At 33.5% G+C, this 12,010-nt stretch overlaps 1 protein-coding gene across 2 annotated transcripts in view; it reads right to left on the bottom strand.

Annotated features, from left to right (window-relative positions):
• LOC118745787 (muscle calcium channel subunit alpha-1) overlaps nt 1-12,010 on the bottom strand; it is a gene marked incomplete at its 3' end in the record, with an annotated part of 467,188 nt that overhangs the window by 398,225 nt on the left and 56,953 nt on the right. For both annotated transcript variants that reach the window (XM_036479462.1, XM_036479461.1), the window contains 1 exon segment: nt 2,863-3,100. In XM_036479462.1, coding sequence (XP_036335355.1) covers nt 2,863-3,100 — 238 coding nt within the window.

The raw sequence follows: 12,010 nt of genomic DNA, 5'->3' as shown, positions 1-12,010 counted from the left end.
ATGCACGTAATTTGACAATTCTAAGTCTATTTTCAAAATTTATGTTATACTTTTCTTGGAGTCTTTAAAAATTATACCAATTTCTTTTACCAAAGAAACGTTTTCAAAATGCATATAAGCAAAATAAAACTTTTTCAAGACCCTTGTGGACTTATTGCCTAAAATTTCTCCTTTCCTTCCCGATTAGCGAATGGGCTGATTTTTGCAAGAAATTAGACATTAATTTATTTTATAAATATTTACCATAGAATTCCTGAACTTTTAGTTTTTGTTGGAACATAAAAATTTTTCAATTATTAGGTCTATTACTGTCAAAAGAATTTCAGATTGCTCAAAGAAGCGAAATATAAGTTTAAAAAAAAATAAATAATTTTAGGTTAAATATGTTGGCATTACGCATACGTGGCTTTTAAAAAAATGGTTCATTAGCTAGCCCAAATTGCGGCACAATTTTTATCCAAAGGGATAAACGAGTTTTAGAGGTGGAGAGTTCAAAAACAAAATGTAAAGTAATTTATGACCTAATATATTTTAAATATTAATGACCATGATATATGTAAGCACCTAGTAATTATTATTGTTATTTTTTTAAATATTTGGAATCTGAAGCGGGAAATTTCGTACAAAATCGGAGAGATTTCGCGGCAAATTCGGGGACAGTATACAAGTCAGTTGGCTGCCCGGCTTTACGGTGATGTGCGTATTATACCTGCCAATGGGTTCTGTAGTATTTCGCTATCAGTATCATGTTTGTTTTCAACGACCCACAAGGCGCTTTTCTAAGCGATTCGCCATCGCTTTCCACAAAATCCCCTTTGTAAATTGTGTTTATATTTTTAGAAAGAGATAAAATCGTGTTCCCCTAAGTGAAAGCAACTTCTAAGGCGTCATTGAATCGCTTACAAAATCGCCACATGTAAATGCTGCTTTAGGGATTTCACAAAATGTTGTATGCTCTCATATTGTTATAGATCGTATTTTCATAACATTACTAACGAAGTTCCAAAACTTTACGATGTACAACATTACGACCAGTGATGTTAAGCGTTTCAAATACAAATTATAAAATGCGTAATTGTATTTTGTATTTAAATACATTTTTACAAGAATATTTCGTATTTGAATTTAAAATACTTACGTATTTTGAAATACTCGGTCTATTCTTCATTATTTGTCATATCATAAAGTTTTGCTGTACAAGACTGTCATTCCTTTTTTTAATTTGAAAATCTCCTTTTTGGGTTATCAAAAATGTAAGAAGGTCATACGAAGCGCAATAAACAAATTACCAATTTACTCATTCTCTTTCTTCACTTTTTCATTGCAACAAATAAAGAATTTTTAATATTTTTATTGAGCTTTGTACCACGATTGTTTATTAGGAAAAATTTAAAAAGCAACAAAGTCTAAGCGGTAGAAGTTATAGCAGCTATTTCGAAGATCACCACATCTCCTCATCAAACTTCTTTTTTCTAGACTTCAGCAGGGATCGAACCTGCGTAATCGATGTGCAAAGTCAGAAGCGTTAACCACTGAGCTATGTACACTCCGTAAACTCTTGTACATAGTTTAGGAAGAGCTTGCCTGAAACTATACAAAAAAGCAAATAAGCAAATGGGTGTATAGAATTGACAACAACCACGCTGTCGAGTTTAAATAGCGGCAAATCAGCTGCACTTGATAGTAGTTGGTTGAATAAGGAAAATTAAATAGCAACAAGAGTTTACGGGGTGTACATAGCTCAGTGGTTAACGCTTCTGACTTTGCACATCGAATACGCAGGTTCGATCCCTGCCGAAGTCCAGAAAAAAGAAGTCTGATGAGGAGACGTGGTGATCTTCGAAATAGCTGCTATAACTTCTACCGCTTAGACTTTGTTGCTTTTTCAATTTTTCCTAATAAACAATAGCGGTACAAAGCTCAATAAAAATATTAAAAATAAAATGTTAATAAGCCACAATAACATTGAAAAATAAAGAATTTTTGAAGCTTCTGTTATCCAGCCAGCAGAGAAACGTACTTTTTTCCGAAAAACGTTCAGAAAACGATTTCCATATTTGTTAATTTTTCGTATCCGAAAAATGTCATCATCTCATTTCAAAACAATAATTTTAAAATATTTGTTCAAACTGAGCATTTGATAACATGAGTGTACAGAGAAGTGTGCTACTATTTGTTAGCTTTCAGGGGGTCCTAGGTTCGAATTCCGTCAGAAGCAACACATTAAAATTATTTATTCAAATTGAAATAATTGCTGAATCTTAAAATTGTTTTTTGTTTGGTTTCCAGTAACTATGAAGAAGTTTCTGTGAAGTTCATAATGAAATCGTTTTCAACGAAAAATTGAATCAGACAAACTTCAGGAAAACAGCCGAAAGCGCATCCGTTTTACAACCATTTTCGATAGTTTTCTGCACATACGTTTCGGCAGAACACTTTAAGGGGCAATTGATCCGAAAAACGTCCGAAAACGGAATCGGAAAACGGATGAAACATCAGGTTTTTATACGATATTGTTTTCATTTTCGGATACGTTTCCGGATATTGTTCTGGCTGGATAGTTACGGCCTTTTGTTTGTAGGAGGGATTTCTAAATTATTTTCAAATGTATTGTATTTTGAATTTAAATACTTTTTGTAATAGTAGTTTATATACTTTTTTGTGACGCATTTGTATTTTGTATTTAAATGTTATTTAAAAAGTATTTTTAACGCCTCTGATGACGACAGTATACAACTCACTGTGAACTCCCTATTTTTTACAACTTTTTTATCTACGTTTCCTTAGTTTAATACCAGTAAACTAGTGATGCGTGTTTAGCCGAAAAAATTATATCCTCTCCTGGTAATTAAAAAAGGATGCTTCCATTCAACTATGTTGATGCATAAGCCGCGAAGTGGATTTTTTAATCCTAAACAGAATAAAACTCTTTGAGGTCGGTCAGGTTGTGGTTTCGCCCCTCGTCTTTGCGGCCGCTTTTGTGTAGTCGTATTAGTTGCTGTCTTTTGTTGATTGATTCCACCAACAATGGTTGTGCCGTTTATTGTTTCAGGAATGTTTGATGTTCCAATATGACCATCGGCGCCTATCGGACCATTTGCTGTAAATAGTAAAGACGTTATATTAAAGAATGGTACAATGATTTAAATAAACATATTAATGAACAATCTAAAGCCGATTTGAGAATAATTGATGGAATCAAGAATTGATTAAGGAGGAACAACGGAAATTTTGTAGAAATTTTGCATTTTTTCGTTGTCTCTCTATAAAAGCTGTATATTTTTTGTACTAAGACTTTTAACTTATTATTCTGAACATAACAACTCTGATTTTTGTTTACAAGTCTTTAACCTGTGTCTTCTCAGAAAACAATCATCAATTATGACTAAATAATAATAGAAAAGTAGTGAAAAGGGATTAATTATACATATCGCACACCGTCTTCAAAGGAGTCACAACTCAAAATTTGGCATTTTTTAGATTATGCGCTAAAAATGTACGCAGAGCAAAAAAACCTTAGGTAAAGTCTCCCTTGTCCATATGATTATCATGTGCTAAGAAATAGTTTTTCGCATTTTCTGACAAACGTATTATTTTGAGTTGTGACTCTTTTGGAGACGGTGTACGATCGTACCTCTACTTATTATGGCACAATTAATTACCCCATTTTATTACCGGACCATTCATCACAGCAAATTTTATTACAACGTAATTAAGTACGACAAAATTCATTACTACATAATTTAATTACAGCTATAATGATTTTTATTTTTCGAGTTTAACGAATAAAAATCGATTTTTATCGAATAAAAATAATGACTATTTTCTTTCATTTACTATATCTCGCATTACGATTATTTAATTAAAGAGATATACTTGATTAAGTGGAACCACTCTTTTTTTTAAGCTCAATAACGGTAAATTGCAAATATATCAAAAACGTATCCATACAAAAATAAATTAACTCGATTTTCGGAATCAGCGAGCGGTTCTACGTACAAATTGGATAGTGGCATCTGGAGAACAAACTCAAAATTAAAATTTGTGATCCAGTGTTATTACTTTTGATTTTTATTTGTCAAACTCGAAAAATAAAAATCATTATAGATTATAATAGGACGTACGAATACAAATATGTGAGTAAAGTTAAAATTGTTTTACGACGCTTACAACATGCTGATTTTTAAAAAATCAGCTGAAATTTTTACCCACTTCTAGTTTGTTTCTATTATTTCATTTACTTTTTATGAACATCACCACAACATAACATCAACGACAGAACGGATTTCAATAAAAGCAAGTCAATGCTTAAAACAGGATTTCGATACAAGCATATAAAATGTTTTTCTCAAACGATTCTCAAATTGTAAACGAGGTTTAAATTTTACATTTGAAATTCATCTGAGGTTGATTTAAAGAAACCAACAAGTGTCAATCGATATAAAAATTGTTAGAATAAAATTAAGATCAATTGAAAAAAAACATGAATAGAAAAAAATGTTCAAAGAGAAAGCCCACAAATACTGGATTTAACAGTCAAAAACAAACATATTTATTTAGTCATGTGCATACAGTGGCGAAAGTATAAATAGGGAAGAGATGTTTGAGAAATTTTTGGCTGTTATCCTTTCGTTTTTAATTAGATTTCTCAGAAACGCTACGAGCCGGCGAACTCACCACAGCGAAATTCCCGCTTTCAAAATTAGAACGCGCGTAACCATGTCAATTTGAACACAGCCAAAGCGAAATGCGAAATTCGCTCGGCGGCGCTTTGGGGAATAGATTTATTTCTATTGCCCCGCTGGACGATGACGGCTGTACATGCCAAAGGTGCCCATATTTTTTTTTTGCTTTCAAAATTTTAGAAGAACACAACATATAGCACGAATTATTTTTGTTGGTTGCACAATATAGTTATCGATTGGTTAAATCTGGCTTAATATAAAAAAATAATTTATAATAATTTATCTTTCTTTTATATATATATTGGTTATGATTTCCTCATTTTTAATCTGTTTTCGCTTTTTCTACATATGGTCACTAGCGTGGGCCGAAAGTCCCCTATTTTTGAATTTTGATTGGTAATAGCAAAAGTATGGTTCATTATGTAGGACTAATACCTTCGAATATACTTGCAATTTTATTTAAAAAAAAGTATTAATTAATTTTTATTTTTTGAGCACACTGAACTTTAATGGACTTGGGCAAGCCTAAGATATTGACCAAAAATTGTCATCTTTCACACAGATTGTTTTTAGAGCATAATGAACCATATTTTTGCTTTTACCAATCAAAATTCTAAAAAAGCGGATTTTCGGCCCACGCTAATGGTCACCCAAATTATAAAAGGGACAAAATGGTATCAGCTGTTTTCGCTACAGCTTTAAAGCTGATGCCACATAAAACTTTTGCTGCGCTTTACGTGACAGATTCGCTTTGACAGATAAGATGAATTGTATAAAAATGCACAAAGCATGCCACATAGATCGTTGAAGCTGCAGCGCGAAGCGAAAAGATGGCCAACTCCCATCTGTTTGCGCGCTTTGACAATCAGCCGGTTTAATATTTATTTTGCTTCGTCCAAATTCGAGTTTTCATGTAGAAACATAAAACTTAATCACATAGCTGATATTTTTAAAGCAAAATATACAAAATCCACTGCAATTTTGACGAGTAAAATAGCAGCACAAAATTGTTTTCTTGGCGTTCATTGTGGCATACCTTTTGCGTCTGGCGCTTTGCTGGCAAAGTAATAAACATCACGCAAAGCTACAAAGTTTCATCTGGCATCAGCTTAATTCTGTTTAAGTAGGCGAAATAGCAGAGCAAACGGTGAACGTAAGGCGAATTCATATAAGGGAGTGTTACCGGCAGTGTTGCCAGGTCTTCGGCATGAGAAAACGTCCCTCTTGGCCTGAAAAAACGTCATTTTCTACCCAAAAACGTCTTTTTCAAATGTATGCACAAAGAATTGTTCTTATTAAACTTGCATTGTATACAAAGGTACATATGTACGTAAGGTATATTAAAATGTCATTTGCTCACATTGAAAATTCATTCCAAACTGGTTTGAGATCGTTAATATAAAAATCATTTTATACATACACTTGTCATCAGCTCATTAAGTCATCAATCTCGGCTGTTTCTTTTTTGTTTATTTAATGTTTATTATTTTTCCATAAAAGCCTAGCTCATTATATAACAAACAAAATATAAATCCACATTTCAAACTTTGTGCAAAAATTATAAAAAATTGGCAAAATATCAGCTAGATTTTCAACTTTTTACTCAGATTATTCAGATTTTTTTTGATGCCCATTAAATTCCAGGGCAATAATGTGTAAGTTTTAAGGTGCTAAAGAATCGCGTTGATTTTTGATATATTTTTTTTTCTTCTTGTTAATAAATAAGTGGTCTGTTGTCGAAAAAGCTAAATTACGTTCTGTTAAGAAGGAACGTAGCAATAGCATAGCAATAGCAGCCTTTTTACGTTCATTACATTTTCAATAAGGGGCCCCATGCGACTAATTGTGTCATTTTCTTTATGCGCTTAAATAAGGGTTAAGTCATCTGTGTCGAAAGAATAAATATATTTGAGCATCTGCTACAAAAAACAAAGCTTGTAAAGATTTATTAAGAAAATAATTCAAAATCAGTTCTACTTACAAGATTTAGTAACAAAGAAATATTACTGGGAAGTTAAAAAACCTAATTTTTTAGACAAAAAACGTCCAAACGTCAACAGGATATAAAAAACGTCCAAATGACGTTAAAAACGTCAACCTGGCAACGCTGGTTACCGGTGCTGCTGATTTCAAGGCGAATTCGTTATGTTTGTCAACATGATGTGTTTGCTGTAATTTTGTTTTGTAATGATTGCTAATGTGCTTCTACTTTGTTTGTGTAGTTTTTGTTTTTGGGCTGCCGCTACCACCAAGGCGAATTTATATAAGGTGGTGTTACTAGCTCAGCTGATTTTGTGTATGTGTTTCGCCGCACGGCTTCTGATATCAAATTGAAAAATTTTGTTTGAATTTCTACACACACTCTTACAGATTTTGACAGTTTATGCCGCCAAAGCAAAACAAAATACATGTAAATTTTTGTTTTTGTCCTCCTGCTATTACCTTATATTAATTCGCCTTGGCTACCACTTTATATAAAATTCGCCTTGGGTGGACGGCCATGCATCGCCAAATTCGGCGAAGTTTGCCATTCGCCAGTATTGTGATAAAGCATAATGTAATGCAATTGCAGTGTGCAACAACAACAACGCAAAGAGTCAACCGAATAAATATAAGCACAAAGGGAATTGACAAAAAGTTAGCAACCCGCTGAGTTTTTAGCGGGGTACTGGTGGGGAAGGAGCAATTCTATGCACGAATACGATAAAAACAGTTGCTAACTTATGAAATAAGGCACAATAATGGTAAGAGGAAAGGGGCACAGGTATCAGCATAGTTCAACAGGAACTGTAGCTAAAAAAAATACAGAGCGAAACGATATTAACCAAACACTAACACCAAACACAAAATATTGAATGAATCTCCATCGAATAAATAACACTGGGATGAAATGCACGTATAATTATTAATTCTGTGATAAATTGTCTCTGCAATGAAATGGTCATGTAATGAATAATTCTGTGATGAATTGTCCCTGTAATGAAATGTTCATGTAATGAATAATGCTGTGATGAATTGTCCCTGTGATGAGTTCTTGTAATAAAATCTGCCATAATATTACATCACCTTAATATGTAGAGGCAATACCACACCATACAATTCCCATGTATCATTCGCTAAGTCCGAAAATCTACATAACTAGTTTTTCTGTTATCTTGTTTATATGTACCTACCCAAAACCCGCATTAAAAAATACCGATTTGATTCAACACATGAAATCGTGTTCGAAAGTAAACAAAATCTCTTTGTTTTAATCGACATTTATCAAGTGACATTAAAATATATTAAGTTTCCTACTGACTGAACTTTAGGGCACGTATTTCCGTTGTCCGTTTTTAAAAATTTTTCGCAGGGCACGTTTTTATTACCAAGGAAACATTTTTATCTATACCTCGGTGGGTTGCATGTGACTTTTCTTTAAGTTTTTCTAAATTATATCCACAATTAAATACAATATGCTGAATACTCTGAATAAAAAAATGATATTCTTGGTTGTTACGAATGACTAAAAGAAAGGAAATAAAGCCCGCGGCCGTTATTTCCGCGGGTGTTATTTCACTGCACCAGTGGCTTCCTATTAAAATGAACGTATCAACTCAGCTTTGCTCAATGTAAAAATTTAAAAATCTTTCCGCGTAAATATATCCAAAGTTGTATAATGAATTAAATTTTAATCCCAATTCAGCGGAAATGGTGGTATTACTCGACGCCATTTTACACAACCATATTAGTTTCACGGCGATACCAAATTCGACATCATGGCTTTGAAGTCGACAAATAGATGCTGAATGCCCAATCAGTTCGTTGGCGTTGGGCTTCAGCCTTCCACACAATACGCTCGTTAAGACCTTGTAGCCTATTCCTACAAGTCTAATCCCTCAATATTTGGCGCGCATGGCGGGGCGCCTTTCATGTAAATTGAGCAGAGCACACTTAAATTACAGTCGTCGGGCATTCATTCATCTGACCATATTCTGCATAAGAGTTCATGCATGCACCTTATCAGCTCCTCGCCGCCGTACTTGAATAGCTCAGGCTGTCAGCTCCCCTTCGATTTCTGGCGTGCGCCTTGATGTTGTCACACAAGGGGAAGAACCTACAGTTTTACGCCGACTTGGAACGGCGATTGTATTTTTATGAGAAGCTGCTTTTCATGGCAGAAATACACTGAGATGTTTGCCATTGCCTGCCGAGGGGCGATCGCTGTTAAGAAAACCCTTTCTTCTATATTTTTTTTGCGATGTTGCTTTGACCAGGGCTTGAACCCAGGCCTTGCAAAGTGGAAACGCGCACTGCGTACCACTACACCACAGCGGCCGCCATATATTCTTTACTTCAACTAAAATATTAAATTCTTGATTTCATGTATTTTAGCACTTAAGAAAATAACGAAAACTGGTAAATTTTAATAAAACCTTCTTTAACTTTAAGGTTCATCAATTATTTCAGATCTAGGTAAATCAAAAATGGAAAGGTTAATAATTTTTAATAATCTGCCTTATCCTGAGTTTTGGCCGAAAAAAATTCACCCGAAAATTTGTATTCTGCCCATAGTAAATATGTACATGAAAACCAAAAGTGAACCGGTTCGGAAAAAATTAAACTCATGATAAGACTGAATGTTTTTTTAGTACTTGACTTTAAAAATTGGAACATTGTACCTAATAAAACCTTTTTGAAGGGTCGTAAATCAAACCTGCGCACTATATAACTACTCGCTCGAGGCGACAAACTTGAAAAACTTGAAACTTGGCAAAATTGTAAATTCTTTTCGATTGACAATGCATCAGTTGAGAGGACTTTCAGTTATATTTATTTATTTTTATTGCGGTGCAATAATTACTTTTTGAGAATTTCATCGGGGCTGCAAATGTCGGATGTATCCTCCTGACTTTCATCTTCACAATCTAGCATCGTTGTTTAAACACGTCAGCGTTTTTCGATTTTAGTTTTTGTAACTCATTTTTAATGCTTTCTTCAGTGGCTGGTTAGATTTACGTCTGTGCACTTGCACAATATTCCAGGGACCAAATTTTTTTTTCCGAGTTAAATTTAGCCTAATATTTTTTATTCCGAAATAAGCGTCCTATCCGGATAAAACAGAAACCGCTTATCCAATTTAAACAAATTTGGTATCATATGAAAGAGGACTGAAATAGCTTTTAAATAGAAATAACGAATGAAGGTTACCTACCACCTCTGTTTATATTTTATAACTTAATGTAAATACATACCTGACCCAATGTTTGTTCTATGGTAATTAACTAACATTTTTTATTGAAATATTTTTATTCTAATTTTTTAGCGCACTTGTGCACAAGGGTATTATAACTTTGTTCACATAACGGTTGTTTGTAACAGGCAAACGAATGGAGATAGATATAGACAAATGTATACATAAATGATCAGAATGAAAAGAGAAATCGATTAAGCGGTGACTGTCTGTCCGTCCGTCTGTGCACACGATACCTCGAGTAAAAATTAAGATATCTTAACGAAACTTGGTACGTGTACTTCTTTCGGGCGTAGGACAGATGGTATGAAAATGGGCAAAATCGGACAATAACCACGCCTACCTCCCATATAACGGTAATTTTCAGAAATACAAAAACTGCGATATTTAGTAACTACTGAAGATAATTCACTCAAAATTGATATTTATAATAAATTTTAGACGGAAAATAAGAATATTAACATTTTTTTGAAAATGGGCGTAGCCACGCCCACTTATTGTTACATGTGTATATCTTGGTAACCGCTCCATCAATTTATTCCAAACTTGGCACAGTTGTTGGCCCTGGTACAGCATACCAAATGGCTGACAATTTTTAAAATCGGACAATAACCACGCCCACATCCCATATAACGGTAATTTCGAGAAATACGAAATCCTCGATAAATCAGTAAATATTAAAGCTAATTTATTGAAAATGATGGTTGCAACAATTCTTTGCCAGGAAATACGTTTATGATAAAATTTTGGAAAATGGGCGTGGCACCGCCCACTTATGATCACGTATATGTATCTCGCTAACCGTTCTAGCAATTTGTACCAAACTCGGTATGGTTATTGTGCTTGCCACATAAAAGTAAACCATTGAAAATTTTTGAAATCGGATTAAAATTACGGCCGCTTTTCATATAACGATAAATTTCAGAAATGCTTGAAATTTCAATATTTTGAAATTTAAGGACGCTAGTTAACTTAAAATTTATACACGCCGGCTTATCATGTAGCGGTAGCTTTCGGAAAGGTGGAAAACATATATTTAATACTTGCGCCGGGTATTTAATGTTCGGCTCCGCTCGAACTTAGACTTTCTTACTTGTTCCATGTGTGGCTTTCCTCTTTTAGACATTTAAGTTTTATTTTATTTAAGTCATCTTTCATTGGATACCAAACTTGTTGAATTTGGTTTGTTTATTTTCCGGAAAATGCTTTTATTTCGGAATAAAAAACATTTGGCCAAGTTTAACTCGTAAAAAAATACCTGTAATTTTCGGTCCCTTCAGTATTCGAATGCGAATGTTACAATGAATGCGGAAGCTCCGCCGTTGCGAATGCGAATATTCGCAACAACCCTGGTCCAGACCACCATTTATACTACAAATATAGCAAAGGTATTTATGGCAAACCTGGTCTAAATATCAACCTCGCCGTAGGTATCATATCAAATACATACAATTAGAAAAACTCTATAGGTAGATGTCGCCCCGCCAGTAGAAGTTAAATATTGCGCCTAAAAATATGCACTACATACGCTACAGCGGGAATAGACGACACGCCATTTCCTTAAATGAAATTAATTGCTGTTATATGTATATATGTACATTGTATGCATATAATAAACGTGAGCATACAACATTTTTCTTGCATAGTCTTCTGTTATCTTTTCACTGCAAGTTGAATTATTTTAATATCTATTGCAAAATTTTATACAGATAAGAGCAAAAAGTAGAAAATAAATAAAATAAAATAAAAAACTTTTTAATATACCACGCTTTTATAAATGGACTAAAAATTAGAAAATAATATATCTTAGTCCCATAGAATTTGTGTTGATAACTTTTCATTTTGAAATTTTAGCAAAAGTCATTATAAACAGTTTATGAGATTGACCTGAATTGATATGAAGAGTAATATATGTATGAATGTGGGTATATGAATAACGTCCGCTTAAAATCGATCTCAAATTTGTACTACCTTTGTAGAAATTTTAGGTCTATGTTATGTAGTTTGACTATTGTCAATTAAATCTAATGCTTTGTATTGCATGCGCTCCACGTTTTTCATTTTCAATCTCATAAATTGTTTATAATGACTT

This window comes from Rhagoletis pomonella, unplaced genomic scaffold (assembly GCF_013731165.1).
Source record: "Rhagoletis pomonella isolate Grant_MI unplaced genomic scaffold, Rhpom_1.0 Rhpom_scaffold_00009, whole genome shotgun sequence".
NCBI classification, from domain to species: Eukaryota; Metazoa; Arthropoda; class Insecta; order Diptera; family Tephritidae; genus Rhagoletis; species Rhagoletis pomonella.
Note: the sequence above shows the minus strand (reverse complement) of the source record. Positions and strands in the feature narration are given on the sequence as shown.